The sequence below is a fragment of the Dipodomys ordii genome, unplaced genomic scaffold (assembly GCF_000151885.1).
Source record: "Dipodomys ordii isolate 6190 unplaced genomic scaffold, Dord_2.0 Scaffold95, whole genome shotgun sequence".
Classification (NCBI taxonomy): Eukaryota; Metazoa; Chordata; class Mammalia; order Rodentia; family Heteromyidae; genus Dipodomys; species Dipodomys ordii.
Genome location: NW_012267311.1, coordinates 1936441 through 1958956, shown reverse-complemented (window position 1 = coordinate 1958956; position 22516 = coordinate 1936441). Strand labels below are relative to the sequence as shown.

The window sequence follows — 22516 nt, the reverse complement described above, 5'->3', positions numbered from 1 at the left end:
TTGACCTTTGGTTACTAGGCAAGAGCTTCTTCCACAGAGTCACATTGTGTTCATGTTTTTGTTGTGTTTTGGTTTTGTTTTTTTGTTTTTGCTTTTGAGATACAGACTCATTTCCTGCCCTGGCACAGCCTGGGCACAATCCACTCATATTAGGCTTCAATAGGTATAGTAACATGCATGTGTCTACATGGAGGTCTGCATGGAGAAGGGGTTTCATGGACTCTTCTCTGCCCAGGCAGGCTTCAGATCACAGTCACTACAATCTGTCTCCCAAGTAGCTGGGGCTACAGGCATGAGCCACCAGCGCCTAGTTGACAATCCGATAAACAGTTTGCTCTGCTTTTCCAGGGGGTTATGTAACCTCTTGATGCTGCACATTCTCAAGTTAAACACAGATCATTGCAATTCCCTCCTTATAGGGTTCTTATGAGGATTAGAAAAGCCAGAATATACAAAATGCTTAGAACAGTTCCTGGCATATGTCAAGTGCTACAGGTATTAATGACCATCATTTTGAAACAAATTGGCAGGGTTATTGATTAAGTGGGTTAAATTGGCAGTTTCTTAGCATTCACTGGGGGAAGGGGAGGGGCACTAAGGCCCCCCCCCACCTCCCTCCCCCTCCCGCCATGGTAGATACTACCAAAGTTTTCATGTCATTCCATTTGGGTTTTTTTTTTAGCCATAAAGCCTATAAGGTATTATTTCTACTATACTAATTAAAAAAAAAAACAACCAAAAAACCTGTAAGCTTACAGAGGGAAATAATGGGCCAAAAGCAGGAATGAACTGGACCTGGGATTTCAACCCAGACTTGTGTGGCTCCAAGTGCAGGTTCCCTCACTTCGGACACACCCCGTCTGTGAGTAAGCAACCCTACCCACACACCAGCTCCAAATGGCTTGCTACAGGACTGAAGCAGGTCTCAAAGGGCCTGTAGATCCTTCTCTTCCCCACAGATTCAGTGAATTAAATACTGGGAAGAATGTACAATAGCACTTCTTGATAAATGTTCTCTAATTCAATTGGGAATTTCCCTTTAAATACTTGACCGATGAAATGTTAAAGACTGTTTAAGCTTGTTTCCCAAGAAATAAGATGTACATGATGGAGAAGAATTAATCTCAGGTAGTGACAAACTTCACAAACATAGGCACCTAACTTAGCAAGAGGAATTATGGTAGACTAAGAGGAAAGCCACTGTGTAAAGAGCCAGTCTCCCAGAGCCTAAGAAGTGCCACCTTCTGAAAGGAGCAGAAGCAGTACTTACGGTTTCTCCAGAAGGCAGATGGATAGTCTGCGGCGCCTGCTTGTTCAAAAATTTGTTCAACAAGCGAATGTTGGCAAACGTCCCCCGTGCCATGATGGCGTCATTACCCCGGCGGGAGCCATAGGAGTTGAATTCTCGTGGTGTTAGGCTAATTACACAGGTAGAAGAGGAGCCAGTTTAGTAAAGTGAGCAGAGATTTCACTTAGCTTACCCCAAGAGAAGAAAAATACAATAAACCTAGCACTTGCTATGATGCTACCAAGTCCTCGCCTCCAAGTCCTAAAAGCTGTTCTTAGAGCTCCGCCTCGGCACAGTGACACATGGAACAGAGAAGGGCAGAAATCAATTACTTCTAGAATCAAGCTAGAGGCATTTGAACCTAGATAGGAAAACCAAGAAGGACTTTAAAAAGATTTATTTTGTTTATTCATCACGGCAAGCTATAAATAAAATACAAACGAGGGAATAGTAAGTTAGTCAGATGGGAGTCAACAAATATTCTGAAAATATATTAGAAACTACTTTAAAAAAAAAGTAACCATATCAGGCTCAGTGGCAAGAATACTGGCTTAGTGAGCATAGGCCCTAATTTAAATCTCAGCACTACCAAAACCAAACCAGCAAAACAACTGTCAGGCACCAACCAGTGGTTTATGCCTATAATCTCAGCTATCTAAGAGGCTGAGACTTGAAAAACTGAAGTTGGAAGAATGCCAGCCTGAACAGAAGAGTAGGAGACTCCATTTCCAATTAACCAGCAAAATGCTCGACTGGAGACACAGATCAAGCGGTAGAGTGCCAGCCATGAGCAAGCAAGCTGGGCAAGAGTGTGAGCCTCTTGAGTAGACTAGAGGGAGGAGGAGGGGGAGGAGGAGGAGGAGGAGGAGGAGGAGGAAAGCACTGGCCCACAAGTTAACTAGAAACAACATAAAAACTTGGCATCCCGGCTGCCATTTCATATCTGTCTTCTGAGCTGTTCTCCATGCAGCCACCTTGGAATCCAGGAGGAATAGGATTGATTGATACAATATTATAACAAGAACTGAAACTACCCTGAGCCACCAATGATTGTACCATGACCAGGCCTCACCTGACCAGTTCTGAGATAATGGATGATCAACCCAACCATAGCTCTAACAACCTCTGACCACCAGACTGCTTGCATCTGTGATTCTTTAATGATTATGTATACCTCTTGCCCTCTGCCTCCATTCTTCTGATTAAAGCACTATGTGGGCTTTAATCTAAAAACACATTCAAGTGCTTGCTTACCTTCTTCCTGCAGCATGCCCGTATCACATAAACCTCCTTTGTCTGCCCTTCATGACCACTCATCTCTACACAGTGTAAGTGGGCCAGGCCTAACATGCTAGAACGCCTGCACCTGGCCTCTGACCTAGAACTCACATTACATAAAAGCTAAGCAGAAGTCGATTTGACTTTGTCCCTGAGTTATTAAGAAATGTACGCAAAGGTAAACAATATGTTGGCCACATAATTTACAAGTTTTACAAAATGAAATCACAGTAGTACCAATGTGGCAGGATCCATTTTTCTGATCCCCCAAACAGAGAAAAATCTCGTCTCTGGGAACCAATATAAAAGACAGTTCACGCCATCAAGGACATTGTCTTACAATGAACACAATGGCTGGCCTGTTTCTTAAAACACTAGGGAGTGGCATGAGTATTAATACGGTTTAGTGATGGGTCTAACTTGGCTTCAGGAGCAGGCAGGCATGCTTAGGAATCCCAGAGATCCTGTCTACGTAATGTTGTGGGTTGGTGCATCTTGAGGAGAAGGTATATTTGCTTTCATTTAATTCCTGAAAGACTTCGTATGTCACAAAATGGTGAAGAATCACCATCTCTGGGATCCATCTCTGCAGGGGCTGATTGTAACTTGGGACAGGAGCCTCTCCTGGGAAATCAGACTTGAGAACCTCTAACCTCAATTCCCATCAGTACAACAGAAAATATTTATATTTATATGCCACGGATCTAATAACCACTGACATGTCTTTGGCACTGATGAATGGATAAATGAACTACAAAGCTGAGGCAGTTCTCTGTAAACATGCTTCTCAACCAGGACCTGGCATTTTGGGTCTATCACTGCGGGGCTTCAGGCAGGCTCCACTTCAAGCTGGGGGCAGGGATGACACTTGCTCAAAAACAAGGTGACTCTCTGCTGCCCCCTGCTGGGAATCAATCATGTGCTGACAGATGCTTCAGAAAAATTGACTTTGTCTTTAGATTTCCCACCTCACTCAGACTTACCCTCTCTTAGTTAAGTAGCGGGCAGCAGGGCTGTTTCTTGCAATATTTCCAGCTGGAGAGATGTGGTCAGTTGTTACTGAGTCTCCCAGATTTAACAGCACATAGGCATCCACGATAGATTTGGGAGGCTGGAGATCTAAAGTCTAGCAAAGAAAATGACAAGTCAGCGTTTGCCCAGGTTTTCTCAAAACACTTCACCAAGTAATCCAAACTGAATGACAGCTCTTCACCAAATTCACACAGAATTCTCCTTTTCTGGTTTTGAGCAAGTGCTTAGAGAAGTAAGGTGAATTCACTCAAGCTAGAAGAAAAGGCAGAGTAATTGGCACTATCCTCTCCAAAGCAACAAAACAAACCAGACTTCCTTCCTCTCCACACAAATGGAATTCTGGCTTCTCTGCCTTGCCCCTCCCAACGACCCACTGGGGAGTATATGGAGTGTTCTCCCAGAGCACCTTAGGGCCTCCACACAGTCACAGAGTCCCTGCATAGAGAAACAGTCCCTACAGACAAACCTCCCTGTCCTACGAAAGCCACAGTACTATCTGCCTAACTAGGCAAAGGTTTTTAACAAGATGGTATTTTAAGCAAGGGAATGGGTAGTAAAGTGTATTTTACAAGGCCAAGAGCTTTTTAAAGAATTCACTGTTAAAACTGTGAAAATGGGCTATACCATGGGGGAGGAACATACAAAGCAGCAAAAAAAATCACATGGTACCTTATAAATATGTTAGAAACAATAGCAAGAAAAAAAAACCACTTGTGTCCCTATCTTGGGGTTCATGTCACTTAACTTCATCTTATCTGGTCATATGTACATAGCTTTTGACCTTTTTGGCTTGTCCCAGACATATACTAGTTATTGCAAATAAGGGAAACCATGGGACCTATGTTTCTTTGTGCCTGGCTTACTTCACTTAATGTAATTTTTTCCAAGTATTTCCATTTCCTAACAAATGGGGCGATGTCATTGTTTCTGATGGAGGCATAGAATTCCTGTTTTCACTGTATTTGATGTCGGGTATAATTTGGGGAGGGGAAGGGAAAAACAAGATGTTTAAATAGGGATACAGGTTGACCCACTGTAACAATGAGATGTACAAGTCACTATGTTGAAAAATGAACTTTACAATTTAGACGGGGGGGGGGTGGAGGGAGTGGGGGGGGTGGTGTCCAGTTGAGGAGGTGGGAGGGAAGGGATGGAAGGGTAAAACAAAGGAGGAGGCAGCAATGCTTGTTAAGAAATGTACTCATTACCTTGCTCATATAACTGTAACCCATCTATACAGTATTTTCACAATAAAAAACTTATTTAAAAAAAAAGAATTCACTGTTAGCCAGGCACTGGTGGCTCATGCCTGTTATCCTAGCTACTCAGGAGGCTGAGATCTGAGGATCATAGTTCAAAGGCAGCCTGGGCAGGAAAGTCTGTGAGATTCTTATCTCCAATAAGTCATCAGAAAAACTGGAAGTGTAGCTGCAGCTCAAGTGGTAGAGCTCTAGTCTTGTGCTGAAGAGATGAGGGACAGTGTGCAGGCCCAGAGTTCAAGAACCATGACTGACCAAAAAAAAAGAATTCATTGTTAAAAAAAAAAAGTCATACCAGATTTTCAAAGAACGGTGGTGATTTAATGTATGTAGATTTGGGGTTCCAAAAATACAGTTTTTCTGATGGAGCTTCTAGGGAATTCCAGCTTTCATTGACAGTCTTAAAAAAGAAAGAAAAAAGAAAAATACAGACATATTAAATCATAATCCATCCTACAGAAAATTAAATATGCAAAATACTCTAGTTTAGACATACAACAAATACTGTTTTTTAAAATAGTTAATACAAAAGAGTTCTTCCTTCCTTCCTTCCTTCCTTCCTTCCCTCCTTCCTTCCCTCCCTCCCTCTCTCCCTCCCTCCCTCCCTCTCTCCTTCCCTCCTTCCCTTCCTTCCTTTCCTTCTTTCTTTTTTATTTTGTCAGTTGTGGGGCCTGGACTCTGGGCCTGGATGCTGTCCCCCAGCTCTTCAGCTCAAGGCTAGTGCTCTACCACCTGAACCACAGCGCCACTTCCAGCTTTTTTCTTTTTGCTTATGTGGTGCTGAGGAATCAAACCCAGGGCCTTATGCATGCAAGGCAAGCACTCTACCACTGAGCCACCCTCCCAGCCCCCTTTACTATATTCTTAAAGCAACCAAATAATACACTGAATGGTATGTTCAATCAATTCAGCTGATTATCCTTCAGTGATACTAGGAACATCTGGGGAGTGTCAGGTTTATAAAATTGTGTGTCATCTGCCCTATTTGTAAGGAAATGGGAAGATTTGGAAAAAACCATATTAAGTAAAGTAAGCCAGACCCAAAGAAACATAGGTCCCATGGTTTCCCTTATTTTCAATAAATAGTATATGTCTAGGATAATCTTAACAGATGAGTAGAATAGCTCAATAGCTACATACATATGACCATATAAGATGATGCTAAATGAAATGAACTCCAAGACATGGACACCAGAGGTTTTTCTTTGTTGTTGTTGTTTTTAATACACTATATAATTTCTTGTTTCTTTTGCATATTCTTCCCCCTATGTCACTGTATTTGAATTTGGTACCCTGGTATTGTATATACATTTATCTGAATTAGGGAAGGGAAGGGGAACAACAGAATGGTGAGACAAAGGACAAGGTGGAACCAATGCAACAGTGACATACACAAAGTAACATGTTAGAAATGATCTGTATATCTTGGGGGGGAACTGCAGGGAGAGGGAAGGAGGGAGAAAAATGAAGGAAGGGGTAACAAGTTTGAAAAGAAATGTACTTTTTTAAAGTAGGGCTTTTATTGTGAAAATACTGTACAGAGGGGTTATAGTTACATGAGCAAGGTAATGAGCACATTTCTTATCAAGCATTGTTGCCTCCTCCTTAAGAAATGTACTTACTATCTTATGTAGGTAACTGTAACCCCTCTGTACATCACCTTGACAACAAAAAGTTAAAGAAATGGTATCATATGGCTGAAAACCACTTCTCTAGTTATCCAAAGACATAAATCCTATTTCCTATACCTTATACTCCCTGAAGACATGCAGATAGAACACAGGAGAGTCTTTCTCTTAGGTACTGAAAGGGGCCTCACCTCTATTTTCTGATAGACCTCCTTAAACATCCCCGGGATGACAAACTGGCGCTCCACTGCCTGGATCTCATCTCGAGTTGGCCAGATATCCTTCAGAAACACTTGTTGTCCCTTCGTATTAACTCCTGGGAAAACATGAATGTTATCAGAGAGAAGCATTTGGCCTATGTCTCCACTTCGTTCTTGCACACAGGAGGTGCTTTTCTCCAGTGCCTCTGTGCTAGAAGGGTCTGTACTGAATCACTGAATGTCATCTGCTCCCAGAGACAATACAGGTTAGGCCTTCAGACCTGCTGGCCAATACATAGTCCTGTGTTATAAGTGTTTTTTTTTTTAAAGACATCTTATTCAATATGTAGTGGGTCTTTCATGTCTGTGAGTTTTACATCTGCTAAACTGAGCTATACCTCAAAACTATTTAGGGAAAACATTACATCTGTACTAAATATGTAAGGACACAGTACCTGTCATTATTCTCCAAATAATACAATATTTATGTAGCTATTCCTAAACATTTGGATTGTATTGGTATTCAATTCAGAGCTGATCTGTATAGGTTAAATGCTAATGTAAGGCCATTTGCTACAAGGCACTTGAACGTCTGCAGACTTGGGTATATGAGATCCTGAAATTAATCCCCTAGGAACTCTGATGGTTGGCTGAACATCGATGCCTCATGAACGTATAGCCAACAGCACTGCTCTAACTCATGCTTGAATGAAGTCTGTCCAAGCCCAAGGCAGAACACAGTTCACTTGTGTTAGGATACCAGACTGCACTTCAGCCCGATGTGGGCCATTTTAAACATCAGTCACTACAAAAGGCACCAAATTGTGTGTGTGTGGGGGGGGGAGGAGCAAATATAAATGGGAACTAAATAGCAGTAACAATGACACTTGTTTATAGTGTGACACCGTGACAACTGAGACAGAAAGGCAGAGTGCAGCCTTCCTGACTTCTTTCCCTCTACATGCCAGGATAGCAGCGGACATGGCACCGGAAGCAGGGCTCCAGTGACAGTGCTTCCACTGAAGCGCCAGCCCTGAGCTCAATCCTGAGAACAAAACAAAAAAGACACACTGATGCCAGGCTTCAGGGAGCAAAAGTACAAACATAGAATCCACAAATAATAAAGATTAACCATTATATGAACTGCTACACTATAGATTTCTAAGGGAGACTGCTTAAAATGAATTCAAGGCCATAAAGCAGCAAAACGGGGAGGGGGGGGAGATAAAGTATCACTTCTCCTGAATTTGAGAGGCTGAAATATCTGGAGTGTGTAGACACAAAGTATACATGAGAACAATGTCCCATGGGAGAGGGAAGGGATGAACTTCAGAAGAAACCAGAATAGCCAATCCTACCACTTTCCCCATTTGCCTCCTCTCACCCCCCACACCATATTATTTACTTCAGACGATTCTCCTCTGTCTTTATCTGGGGAGATTTGACACATCATTTTTCACTAACAAAAACAGCAATTTACTTCATTTTTTTTTCTTTTGGAGTTCACTGCAAAAGAATGACAATCACAAAACCAAAAAACTTACCTAATGGCTCTTTCTCAAAGTCAATTCTGACGGTGCCAGCTATCGCATATGCTATTACTAAGGGAGGAGATGCTAAATAATTGGCCCGGGTATTAGGGTGGACGCGACCTTCAAAATTTCTGTTTCCAGATAGTACTCCCACAGCTACGAGGTCTCCCTTGAGAGAAAAATCAAGTCACAAAGAGATTGTTTAGACCTCTCCTCACAGACCATTTGCATCAGCTCTCCTATCACGGGCCCTACTGTTCCACCTGCTGCCCTTTCACCTGGCCCTCTTCTGCTAAGGGAGAAGGCAGACAGTAGATTTCTCAGAGCAAAAGTAACAGAGTAATATTAAGTGATTTCTGCTCATGAGAAAAGACCAGGGAGGTGAGAATGGAGTGTCCTAGCCATGGCTGCCTGGCTGAAGAACTGGTGGGAAAGTGCAGATACAGGGATAAGTAAGGAAGCCAAGTGACGCACACACATTCCACAGTAGCTTCAAGGCTACAGAACTTTGTGACATGAATGCAGCCAACACATGGAGACTTGCTTGACTCTTAACCAAATGTCACACAAGCAGGAGCAAACAATTCCTGAGTTACTGGAGTCAAAACCAGCAAGAATTAAGCTCACTTGAGTGCCAGGCACCCTCACCATCAGAATTCCTGTAACTCTATAAAACAGACACTCTTGCCATCTCCAATGGACGGGTGTGCAAAATGAGGCACAAAGAGAGTAAGTCTTTAAGATTATGTAATTTTAGCACGAAAGACAATATTCTGAATATTTTTAATCTCACCCTGTTTCCATGGGCTGTTTTGAAATACCAGCATTTTTTGGTCATCTATCACGTGAAAAGTAACGACATCTCTGAAGACCGGGGCTCCTCTGTACTTACCTGAGTGATGGCGTCTACCACGGGTTCAGGTAAGGGCCCGCTGTTGCCTATGCAGGTCATGCAGCCGTAGCCTACCACATCAAACCTAGACACGGAAAGAGAATCACGATCAGGGACTTGCTCTGCCGTTAAGCTATCCAGGAGGCTGTGGGACACAGAGAGCCGTAAAGCCAGGACAGTGATACTCCCATCTGTGGGGCATTTCCATATATTGTATCAAAGAAGAATCTGACTCATATTTTTAAAACTCATAACAAAGAATCGAATGATCTGGAGGTCCTGAGGCTTGAACTCAGAGCCTAGCTACTGTCCCTGAACTTCCTTTTGCTCAAGGCCAGTACTCTACCATTTGGGCCACGGTGCTACTTCAGGCTTTTTCGGAGGGGTTAACTGAAGATAAGAGTCTTGTGGACTTTGCTGCCTGGGCTGGCTTTGAACTGTGACCCTCAGATCTCAGCCTCCTGAGTAGCTAGGTATGAGCCAACAGTGCCTGGAAAATAAATGTCTAAACTAGAAATAACAGGTAACCGGAAAAACTACTTGGCAACGAATACCCAACTGGACTGAAGGAATCAGAATGTTGTTAGCCATGGTAAATAATTATTTTCATATCAAAAGATATACCTCTCTGTGGCAGAGCCACCAAGCAGCTCCTGGCACACTCCAGGGCACGTGAGAAACGGGTGTATACTACGGGGGGGCACCACAGGGTCCTGAAAGCAGAGCACAGGCTTGGCCCTTAGAGGGCACCCTTGTACCATGAACAGCCAGCACAACTGTACAGCAGGGCCCTGAGTAGTTGGAGTGGCAGGTTGAAGTCCATCCACCATCTGCTGAAGACTATGTAATCAGACAGTATCCGAGAAGCCCACAGCTGCTCTGCTCGGTGACTTAGCAAGATACACGAGCAATAAAAAACAACAAAAACAAGAATGCCTCACCCAAGCTGAGACAGATAAGGCATGACTCCACTCTCTCTCAGGTAGTAGGTGACCACACCACTTCCCGGGGACAGGCTGGTTTTGATGTATGGCTTCACATTCAGGCCGGCATCCACAGCTTTCTTTGCCAGCAACCCTGTGAAACAGTGAAGAGAGGTACTCTGCATGAACACCTGCTCTAGGTGTCCAGGGGACCTCAGGAAAGAGCCAGATTTTTCTGCCTAACAGAAGTCCAAAGTTCCTGGCCCAGGGACATATACATGTATTCAGTAAAGTCAAAGCCGGTCACAGAAATGAAGAAAGGGATGTGCTTACTTTTATGTTTCTGCTTAAGAGATAAACCCCAAACATTTAGCAATAAATTACAAACGAATTTCGAATTTTTTGGAGGAAAAGTTATCTTTCTAATTATGTTCCATGTGGATGGAGATGAGAACTGGAGGACTATATTGTGTATTGGTTGGCATGGAATAAAACGGGTTACAAGAGAAAAATCTAGACACAGGTATTTTTTAAGTGTAACATCACCAGTTCCTGGGACTTTGAACTTTGGACAAATTCAGAGACTATTACTAGAGAACTGGATGCTGATGGCAAAGGTACAAGAGCTACTGAAGCTTGTGATGTGGCCTACGAAAACTGGTCTGGTGGCTGCAGAGAAGGAAAGCTCACGTGGCAACCAATGAACTCTTCAAAAAGAAAGTTCCCCTGTTCACCCTGATGTATGCACACAACGAATCAGTATCTAGAAACTAAAGAAATCTTGTGTGAGTGACCTCCTGCAAGTGCATATTAACTGCTCCACCCGAACTGTGTGAAGGGTCAGGTGCACTGAGCCTTATCAACCTATGCCCTCTGCCCTGGCTCAGATGCAACCGCCAATCCACCAAGATGGTACAGAATTCCGCTGGTCAGGAGATTTTTCAGAGAACAAAGTCTATGACACGACAGAAGGCATTCTTTTTTTATTTTTATTTTCTAACATTTGGTACAGATTCTAGGCAGCAGAAATTCAGCTTTCCTCTATTATCTTTGGGGATAATTCTAAAGAAAAAGCCTATTGTGTGTCTATATTATAAATGTTTATATTATAAGTCTATATTATGACTCCTATCTTAAATACTTTGCTTTGGATACTATTTCTGCATCCAGAAAGGAAAGGCCCTACATGTACAACACAGTGACCAGATGGGTCCCTATCTCAGACCCACAGGATGAACGTACACTCACTCACCTGCTCCTAACATCACAGATGGATTACTTGTGTTTGTGCAGCTTGTAATGGCAGCGATTACCACAGAGCCATGAGCAAGGGTGAATTCACTGTTATTGTAGACAAATGTCTGTTGGGCATGATGATGTTCTGGAGAAACTTGGAATCCTTTAAATCCTTGCTATAGGTAGAAAAAAGTACATATTATATACAGGAAGAAAAAAATAAGACATAAAGATAGGAAGAAAAAAACATATATGGTCAAAAGTTTTTATTTTGGTAGGAGGAGGAATATTTCAGTAATGGTAATTTTTTTTTGTCATAGGGTACAATGCTAGTGTCTAAGAGCGAGTCCCTTTCATTACAATTTTCTTGAAACAGGCTGCCACTATGCAGCTCCCGCTGGAGATGAACCCACAAATCCTCTGCCTCAGTCTCCTGAGTACTGGGATTACAAGTCATGGCACATCTTGATCATTTATTTTTTATTTGGAAAATATTCAACTGAAAGTCTGTGTACAGACATTCCATTGGGTATTCTGACACACGTCCTATGTTCCACAGTATAATTCAGTGAGGGAATTTGTACATGTAAATAAGGTACCAGCAACATAATTTAAAGCAAGTGATATCCCATCAAAGGTGGTCAGACCAAGTGCCCTGAAATTCTGAGAGAGGCAAACAAGACTTTGTTATGAGATGTCAGGCTGTGTTGCAGAGCTGGTATCTGTACTAAGTCTGAAGGATGTCACAGAATAGCACACCAGATGATGGAAAAGAAACATGGTGGCCATGTAGGAAAAGGCTGACATTAACCATGATAGGCAGTCCTGAGTGGGGTAAGCAACATGGTGAGCCATGTGAAAAGCAGACATACATAAAAAGGAAGGTTCAGTTGTGTTTACACAAAGGCACATGGCTCTAAGGAAGCTGCCTTGCTAGCAAGTAGTGAAGGAATCACTAAGGATTTTAGAATGAACAAGACCTGCCCTCAGTAGCAGGCTCCAGGAGGATTCCTCATGGAGTGGGGTAAAAGCCTGGGCAGGAAGGAAACTGGACGTGTGGCCAAGTCCAGAGGCCCTACCTTGGCTCCAAGGCAGCTTTCAAAGTCCTTTTTCATGTCAGACACAGCGACTTTGTCCTGAGGCCTTTTGGGTCCACTGCAGCAAGGTACCACTGTTTTCAAATCTAACTCCACAACCTGTAAATCCGAGCCAAAAGGAATTGCGGAATTCACATTACAGGTACAAAGCAGCAGCACAAGCCAGGCTAGAGAAACCAACCATCGCAATGAAATGTAACATAAGCCAATAAACAAAATCATCACGCTCTAAAACAAAGAAGCCCCAGACTCCTTTTAAGACCTGAGCTATTCATTTCCCAAGATCAAGCTGGGCACTTAAGCGAGACTGGCAGGACTTCTTGATGCCTCTTAGAGATCAGAGTAGATGCTGCAGCAGCTATGCAGTATTTTCACTCACCCCACGCTGTGAAGCAGTTTATAATATGTAGTTTTCATTGCTCCCATTAGGTTGAGGTGGGTTTTCTACTGATACAGTACATAAACCAACACACTTCAAAAGTGATCTGGTAGGACATGCTAGTAAGTCACTGGTGCCAGGAACTAGGCTTTAGTTTCATCACACATTCCTTTTCTCAATAAAACATAAAAATAAGGATTCCAAGTCTGGCTTACCCTCCAACCTTGGCTATCAAAACACATAGGTTCAGTTTGCAACCCAAGAAATAAAGGCAAATAGGAGGATAAATGGAATCAACTGATGTGTTCATACCTTTGCTTCTTTTCAGGACTACATCAATGACAAAGTTAAGCCTGTGAATAGCTCTAGATCCTCTGCCCTGCAGGAGGTGTCAATCAGTAGTTGAAACATTTCTTACGTTTTCCTTATCCCTTTCATATTTCATCCTTGTGACTCATTTCTCACAAGTGCACTGCACTCTCCACCCCAGAAAACAGACACCCATAAGTGCAACCTTGGGAAAGAAGAAACGTGTTTGGTAGAAGACGTTATATCTCATACCTGAGCAAAGTCTGGGTCTTGCGAGGAGTCACAGAAATCACGAAACATTCCTACAGCTTGAAGATACTTTTTAATGTACTTCACTTTGTTTTCATCCCGACCTAAATGGTATAAAAGTGGAAAGTGACATGTTAGTATTTCCTGGTCCATCAGCAGTTATGAAAGGAATATGCATTTCACACATACACTTAGCAACAGCTGATTGTGTGACCTCTGATTGATGCTGTCTGCATTTGGATGGAGCCGTGAATGACCTGCTGTTCCTCACGAAGTAGCTATATCTTCTGGAAGGAATTCTGCGTCTACCTGTAGGTTCCCCTCTTCTTTTTGGTTTCCAACCCTTGATTAGGAGGAACCGAAGCCTGAGACAGTTGTCAAAGTGCACTTCCGAATCTACCTTCAGCTGGTCATAAAGACTTGGCATGTGACATTCCTTCTGAAATAATCACCCCACCCCACTGACTCCAAGCCCAACACCACCCCTTCCCCCGGCCTTCTTCCTCACCCCTCCCCCCCCTCCCTGACTAGTGATCACTTCCTGTGTGCCTGGTACTAGGTGCTAAATGCTTTATGTGAAGTATTTCATTCTTTTATCACATCCTATGAGAAAAGCACTATTATTCTCATTTACAAATCAGGAAACTTTCCCACAGTACACAGCCAACAAATAGCTGAACCAGGATCCAAATCTAAGTCGGTCTCCAAAGTCCAAAGTGCAATATCGCCAGAAATATGACTCTGAACTCTGATATTGAAGATAATAATGCTCACAAACTATGCCCAGTGGACCTGCTTCTTTGACAGTTAAGCTGGCCAAAAGTTGGATCCAACCATCTGCCAGAATGCTTGTGTGTTTCAAATGAGTTACCAAGGTCACTGGCTTTCATTATGGAGCCGAAAAACAGCAAGGAGCTTCATTATTAACACACTGAACATAGCCTACTGTCAAGTCCACTGCTGATCGCATGCTATGCTTCCTTTCCAGGAAGATGAACAGGAGAGAGTTCTCCTAGGGTTGAATAGGAAAGGTTCTCACTTTATTAAAGTGTTCCTCTCAATTTAATAGATGTGGTGAGTTTATTACTCAATTAGTAAGAACTCGGGTGACATTTCCAGTTCTTTTAGAAGTGAACTTGACTTCTGGAAGCATTCTGTAACCTTTCTCCTTTTCCCAGCTGCCATTCTGCCTTCCTGTTCTTTAGGCTGTTGCCCTCAACTATTTATTCTGTCTTGGTTCTTTTTTTTTTTTTAACTTCTATATCCTTTTCACTTCTAATTCTTTGCGGGGAACAAAGGCATAGGAATTCCAATGTGGTTAGACTTAAGAAAAGCTTTCTTAAAAATAAACTTTTTTATCACAATCATTACTAGTTCCAGAGGAATTTCCTCCTGCTAGCAGAAGAGCTGAGATTTATTGGAGCTTATAAAAGCCTCATGAAAACCTACCTATGCCTGGTTCAAACCCCCACTTCCCTCATCCATCTGTTCAAGTCTCCGCCCAGGGATTCTCTGCTGGCTTTCCCATACAGAAAACTACTTTTGTCATTAGCACATTTTTCTGTTTTCATTTCTCAACAAGTTTATACAAAGTTAAAACTGTAAGGACATAAAATGTCTTACAGGGAAGATTTTCATTTGTTTTAGAACAACCAGAGTCAGGCCTTTGCAGGCTGGATCTTGATTTTGCTATTTACTAACCTTGGATAATAACTTGTGTTTTTCTGATCTCAGTTTTCTCTCCTATTGGATTGCTTAATCAGTCTACTTTGCCTTCACACATCTGTGTGATGATGATGATGAGAGTAAATACATGCCCAGTGTCTGGTATACCAGCTACTTCAGATAACAGTCATCATTACTGAGATCACTGGTTTCATAGTTAAAAACTAGGAATTGAAATCCAGCATCCAGGCTTCTGGGGCACCAAGCTCTTTCTATTGGCTATACCACCTGTATAGACTCTTCAATACCAACAATGTTTTGGGTCCAAAAGCAGGGCAAAATATGTAACTTTGACCAGAGCACAGGAATATAGTGGGGCTTGGGTTCTCTGTATTCAATGAGATTTTCAGCAGACACCCTCTGCCTCCCCGAGCCTCACTTACCTGTCTGCACCAGGTACTTGATACTAACTTCATCAACTGGGAAAAAGGCAGCAGTGGCTCCGTATTCTGGACACATATTAGCAATTGTAGCTCGGTCAGCAATGGACAACTGAGCTACTCCTGGGCCAAAGAACTCCACGAATTTGCCGACAACCCCAACCTGGCGGAGGTGCTGAGCAGCAAAAACAACAGAGAAGTTTGAAACTTGATGGCTCACAACTATCCTCTTGCACAAACAATAAGTTAGCCCAACATGCTTCAGATTACTTAAAAAAATACTTTAAAAATGTCATCTAAGTAACACAGCATTCTGGGTGACCCCAGGGACAGCAAAGGACATCACTGGGGAAGTTGGGGAGTGGTGAGGAGTGCCATAGGCTAAGGTTGTAGTTTCAGGGAATGTGCTGTGAATAGGTAAGATGTTAACGCTTACGGGCTGGGAGAAAAGTAACAGGGATTAGGTACCACCTTTCTCCCGACTCTCCTGTATAATTACATCAACATACTTCTTAAGTAAAGCGGAAAAAGTCAGATAATGTGATGTTAGGAAAATGAATCCTTAGATAGGTATTTTAATGTTTTTTTTCTTTCATGCATGTGTTTCTAACGCATTTAAAAGATTATTTCTTTGTTGCTTTGTATGTCCCTCCCCCACAGTATAACCCCCGCTTTCAATATACTTGATGTCAGTATAACTTGTGGAGGAGATGGGGAAAAACAAGTCGTTTAAGGATTCAGGTGGACCTGTTGCAACAATGAGAAGTACAAATTGCCATGTCAAAAACGAGCTTTACAATGTCAGTGGGGGAGATGGGGGGAAGGATTAGGTGGAGGGGAGGGGGAGGCTGGGAAGGGAGGTGAAGGGTAAACAAAGGAGGAGGCTGCAATGCTTGGTAAGAAATGTATGCATTATCCTGCCCATGTAATTGTAACCCCTCTGTACAGTATGTTCACAAATAAAATAAAATTAAAAAAAAAAGAAAAAGTAAGTCCCCAAATCACACACCCTCTAATAAGACAGAAGTGCCTAGAAGTGCTAAAATTAAGTTCTTTCAAACTAAATAAATCTAAATCAATTGTTATGTAATCATAATAATTAATAATAAGTAAATGACTTATATGTAAAGGTAATGATAAGCAAGATTCATGTTACAGGTACATGTCAATGCAACAGGCCGTCAGCCAGGGGTGAGGCCCATGGCTGATTTAGCATGAAGCCAGTTTCACAGACTGTAAAAAGCGTTTTTTGTTATGTGAATGTTTCCAAATTTTGTGGCACACTCTATCTGAAACACAGCACGGCCAGGCATGGTGGCTGAAGGCTGTACTCCTAGCCATTTGGGATGCAGAGGTCAAGAGATCATGATTTGAGGCTGGCCTGGACACAAAACTGTAAGATTCTATCTCACTGGGTACATGGTGTGTGTGTGTGTAATCCTAACTATGGAGGAAAGCGCAAGTGCTGGGTGCCCTGGCATGCATTTGTCATCCCAGCAGTGTGGGGAAGTGAAAGCAGGAAGACTTCAGGCGGGGCCAGTCTGGGTTACAAAGAAGGTCTACCTCAAAAATAATTAGCACAGGGGCTGGGAAGGCGGCTCAGTGGTAGAGCGCTTGCCTTGCATGCCTGAGGCCCTAGGTTCAATTCCTCAAAAAAGCCGGAAGTGGCGCTGTGGCTCAAGTGGTAGAGCGCTAGCCTTGAGCTGAAGAGCTGAGGGACAGCGCCCAGGCCCAGAGTTCAGGCCCCACGATTGGACCCCCCTCCAAAAAAATTAGCACAAATAGGGCTAGAAGGTAAGCTCAAGTGGTAGAGCACCTGTCTCATAATCACAAAGCTCTGAGTTCACTCTTTAAAAAATGTAAAGCAAAAGAATGTACAGATATTTACTATAAGTATGGTCTTCAAATAAATCCAATCATTCCAAGAGAAATTCTCTTGGATTTTTATGAAGTACTTTTTCCAAAAAATTTTCCAAGATGCAACTTTTGGGGGTGGGGGGTAAAGCATCTAAGTCATTAAAAAAGGATGGTTTCTTATAAAAGCTTAAGCTATAAATCTTAATATTTTCCAACTTGGGAAAATGTTGTTATAATACTATAATTTGCAATACAGAAGAAAAATTTAAAAGTCAAACAACACTCATGAAACTAATTTACTATTTGCACATATAAAGAACCATGTGGGAAAAATATATCGAAAGTATAATCAGCCAGGTTCCAGTGGTTCATGCCTGTAATCCTAGCTACTCAGGAGGCTGAGATCTGAGGACTGCGGTTTGAAGCCAGCTCAGGCAGAAAAGTCCTAATGAGATTATCATCTCCAATTAACCACTCAAAAACCCAAAGTGGCACTGTGGCTCAAGTGGTGGAGTGCTAGCCTTGAACACAAACAGGCTCAGGGACAGTGCCTAGTCCCCGAGTTCAAGCCCCACAACCAGCCAAAAAAAACAAAAACAAAAACAAAAACCATTTGTATGGGAATCTCTCAACCTCACTACAGTGATTGTGGGAAGGTGGTGTCAGCCATAAACAATGTATATTACTTCTTTAAAAACAGATTCCAAAATATGATAAAATCTTATCATCTGCCAAATCTAAGTGGTAGGCATATAAACATCATCTTAATTTACATATAGTTTCACTCTGTCACAATTTAAAAAAATTAAGCAAAAGGAAAATGAACACTAAAGGAAAATTAAACATAATTATCAAAAAGGAAAATGAACATAATTATGAAAACTTATCTCATCTCTTTTCTGAGTGTATTATTTCCCAGGATTTCCACAGCACACAGAAATCCAGACTCCACCTGTCACAGGTTTTCTAAGACCAGAGAAGAGGCAGCATGTCCTTACCTTGGTAATGGTGAGCACGATGTCAGTAGATGTCACCAGAGGGTGGGGTTTCCCTGCCAGCCGATAGCCAATCACCTGAGGAAGCACCATGCTGATGGGCTGGCCCAACATGACTGCTTCTGCTTCAATTCCTCCCACTCCTGCAAGGGAACGGCGTGGACAAAACAATTCACTATACCTACTCATCTAAGAATTCAATAAATCCAGTTACAATGTGTAGAGTTTTCTATAGGGAAAAGTTATTTTTCTCTCTCTGTCTCTCTACGAAAATTTTAACAACTGTTTTTCCAAAGTGTTCTCCTCACCCTGACAGCTGTAACCCTCAGGGCTACACTGGAGAGTAAGGTTTAAGAGTCCATGGTTAGCTGGGTGCCACTGGCTCCTAGCTATTTAGGAGGCTGAGATTTGATGACTGCAGTTCAAAGCCAGGCTGGGTAGAAAAATCTGTGAAACTCCATTTCTAATTAACCAGCAAAAAAGCTAGACTGGAAGTGTGACTCCAGCAGTATACTGCCATCTGGGAACAAGAAAGCTGAGTAAGAACATGAGGCCCTGAGTCTAAACTGTAGAACTGGTATAAAAAAATAAAAAATCAGCCTCTATTTTTAAATATCCCATATGAATTTCATTTACACAAAGTGCCCCTAACCCCTCATTTCAGTTTAGTTTTCCAAATATAAATTGAATGCTTTTCTAGGCACTGTAAGTATAGGAAGAAGTGAGAAACTGCGGATAAAAACACTCCTTCGATACTTGTGGTCATATAAATTCACGCCACTGAGATGTGATGTGACTTGGAATACTCTAGAACACTCTTGAGAACACTCACCCCAACCAAGAATGCCCAGGCCATCAATCATGGTAGTGTGTGAATCGGTGCCCACAAGGCTATCTGGGTAATAATATCCATCCTGGTCAAATACCACTCTTGCCAAATACTCCAGATTCACTTGGTGGATGATTCCTGAGCCAGGGGGAATAATCCTCATGTTGTGAAAGGCCTGGGAACCCCACTAGGATTGAACAAAGAGAGAACACCATGAACACCTGCCACACTTCTACCAGTCCATCTCCTACACACCCCTCCCTCAAACCCCACAACCAGGAGACCGAACTGTAAAACCAAACCGGGCCCATACCTTCAGAAACTCAAATCGCTCTCTATTTCTTTCAAATTCCAGGTCTTGATTCTTCTGTAAACTGTCTGTCCTGTTAGAAAGAAAAACTAACTGTAGGAATTTCAAAGCTGAAGAAATTAACAGTTAAATTTAGCGAGTAATGAATAAACGCCAATTGCAGCTATATTCTGCCCCTTGCTGGATTGTATGGTAAATTTCACCATTACAATCTAGAGAAGGAGTGTCAAATTTTGAAATTTATACAAATTTATCTGGCTCTTTCCTACAATGTCCTCAAGCATGGTGAACAGAAAACATGCACTGAGTGATGTTAAAATTAATAGTGACGTCTGACTTCAAGAAACAAATTCAAGACGTTTATACAACAGTGGCTTCAGAGACATTTAGGGAACACTTGTTTTTGCACCCTTTTCCCTCCAAGACCTTGCCACTCCTCTGAGCTGAGCCACGTGTGGGCTGGCATGCACGTGTTCCCTTGTTTGTGTGGCTGTAACTGGCCATTCCAAGAACTTCAGTCACTTTCAGGATGATTTTCTGCTCTCTCTGGGTGGCTGCACTTTGCAGCTATATTAAAATTACACGGTTCACGAATCTCTTCTTCTAATCTAATTAGCTTCATGAACAAATACTAGTTTACCTCCCTCCCAGTTAGAGGGACAGTGTTCTGTCTCAGTGCTCAAGTGTACAGTGTCATATGACTGCATTATATGGGTCTGAAACCAAAGGATGAATGAAACATTCAGAGACTTCATATTTGAAAAAGAGATACTCTGTATTTTATATTTTGTTACAAGTACTGATTTTTATAAACTTACTAAACAGTATCATGCTGCTGCATATTTTCAAGTACATGATGAACAGTGAGGACTGAAAAGTTGTCACCTAAAGCAGCTTCTGAGCTAAAATTTTGCATCTGGGTACACCTTCATAAATATGTCACTTGCAGATTTTTTTGGGGGGGTCTGGTCATGGACCTGAACTCTGGGTTTGGGCGCTGTCCCTTAGCTCTTCAGCTCAAGGCTAGTGCTCTACCACTTGAGCCACAGCACCACTTCCGGCTTTTTTTTTCTGCTTATGTGGTGCTGAGGAATCGAACCCCATGCATGCAAGGAAGCACTCTACCACTGAGCCACCTTCCCAGCCCCATTTGAAGTTATTTTACAGTAGACAATTTTAGGCTCCAAAGATCTTATGAACGCTTCGGATGTAGCTCAGGGTATGACGCACTTCCCTAGCATGCTGAGGCCCTGGGTTCAATACCTGGGACTGGAAAAGGGAGAAAAAAAAGATGATGTGGACCAGAGCAAAGTAAAGGGTTGAAGTTCATTTGTGTCAATGTTCACAGATTTCTCTGGACCATTGGGTTGTATATGGTCATGCACGGTCATCCTCTGCACTGTTGTCAGATGCTTAACTGTTTAGAATGAAGTCTAACTTCAGGTTGAACTCTCTCAGGCTTAAACTCAGGCTAAGTGTAAATGATATTTGTAAAGTTTGAATAAAATCCTGTTCACTCATATTTGAGTTCAGTATGAAGAAAAGCAATTTTATGTTTAAAATTGAAATTGTTCACTTTATGATAAATAATTGATTCTAACAACAAAAAAACCCCAATAAATACTGGTCCACAGTAGGCTTGTTAAAGGGTCTGACAAAGTCCAAACCAAAACGAGAAGGGATCTCCAGCCATTATTTCTACTTCTGGGTAAGATTCTTGCTTATGGGGCCCGTGCCCATCTTTTGAGCACTTCTGGACTAAGTTGCTGTCCTTTTGTTCTCTTTCCTCCAGCAGCAGGAGGCTGTCAGGTGGAAGGCAAATGCAGGCCCCAGGAAATGCTGGAGACATTAGCTTGACAAAAGCAACACATTCATGGGAGGATGAGCAGGCAGAAATGTCCAAGTTATAGTAGTTCTAGGTAAAAACCTATTTACTATGAAAATAAAACATCTGTTACGCTCAGCTTTGTCAATTCATTTAGTCCTAATTACTGGAATGAATAAACAGACCTAGAGTTCAGAGTTCTTCCTAAATTATTTCCATCTTGTGAACTTTAAGCAAGATCCCTGCATGTGAATGACCTCACAGACAAACAGAAAAATTGTTTGCTAATTATATGATTTGAATTCACATATGGACACTGTTCACAGTTTATGAGAATCACACTGAATGGTGCTCTAGAAATTCATAAATCATATTTTAAAAAAGACAGTTTTCACATCCATGACGTCTTGTCAGAAATTCTTGCTAGGAGGATGTACTTCCAAGGTAATTATGTAAAATGTTACAACAAAATATACAATAGCTATATCCTAACTTCCCAAAACACAACATTAAACCAATATTATTCAAAGTAGGCCAAGTTGCTTAGAAAGAATGAAAAAAGGCATCATTCTACCACCCTTTCCCTTTACCTCTGGAAGAGCTATAAGAACAAAAATAAGGAACCAGATCAGGAGGTCAAATTGCAAAACCGAAACACAGGAAAAGAGAATAAAATACCATCAATGAAAACAATTCTAACTGTCCTCTCCAATTATATATATATATATATATATATATATATATATATATATATATATATATATTTACTAGATTTAGATATCTATTTTTTTGTGTTTCTCTTTTCTCTCTTTGGTATTGCAGTATGAACCTAGGCCTTATACTTGTTAGTGTGGCACTCTACCACTCAACTCATACATCCAGTCCTGCTTTTTGCTGGTTATTTTGGAGATGGAGCTTATTGAATTTTTTTGCCTAAGGTGTTCTCAAACAATGATCCTTCAGATATTAGCCCCTTGAGTAGCTGGAATCAGCAGCTGGCTTAGATTTGGATATTAAGACTAGGAGGTCATCCTCTGGATTTTGTAGTTTTCATAATGCAATGTTCACAGTGTAAATGGGAAAGACATAAAAAATGAAAACCAGAGTTGCTGGAAGTCAAGATCTAAAGGGGGGAAAGTCAAGGTAAACTAACTGATAACGCAGATGCACTAATAACCATAAATACTTCAACTTCTAAGCCAAGAGGTCTTAGAAATTACACTTCTGTCTCCACTAGTCCTTTGACTTTCTAGCCAGGCAAAATGAAGGTAAGTCATCAATGAGCCTCTCCAA

The 22516-nt window shown here is 41.8% G+C and overlaps 1 protein-coding gene across 1 annotated transcript in view; it reads right to left on the bottom strand.

Moving 5' to 3' along the window:
- Aco1 (aconitase 1, soluble) overlaps positions 1 to 22516 on the bottom strand; it is a 50689-nt gene that overhangs the window by 3776 nt on the left and 24397 nt on the right. The window contains exons 5-18 of the mRNA XM_013026642.1: positions 19402 to 19471; positions 19092 to 19275; positions 18263 to 18402; positions 15411 to 15582; positions 13306 to 13406; positions 12348 to 12464; positions 11285 to 11444; positions 10051 to 10186; positions 9110 to 9194; positions 8230 to 8386; positions 6677 to 6801; positions 5153 to 5257; positions 3550 to 3692; positions 1271 to 1418 (exon numbers count right to left, since the gene is read on the bottom strand). Of these exons, the coding sequence (XP_012882096.1) occupies positions 1271 to 1418; positions 3550 to 3692; positions 5153 to 5257; positions 6677 to 6801; positions 8230 to 8386; positions 9110 to 9194; positions 10051 to 10186; positions 11285 to 11444; positions 12348 to 12464; positions 13306 to 13406; positions 15411 to 15582; positions 18263 to 18402; positions 19092 to 19275; positions 19402 to 19471 (1843 nt within the window). The remainder of the gene's footprint in view (positions 1 to 1270; positions 1419 to 3549; positions 3693 to 5152; positions 5258 to 6676; positions 6802 to 8229; positions 8387 to 9109; positions 9195 to 10050; positions 10187 to 11284; positions 11445 to 12347; positions 12465 to 13305; positions 13407 to 15410; positions 15583 to 18262; positions 18403 to 19091; positions 19276 to 19401; positions 19472 to 22516) is intronic.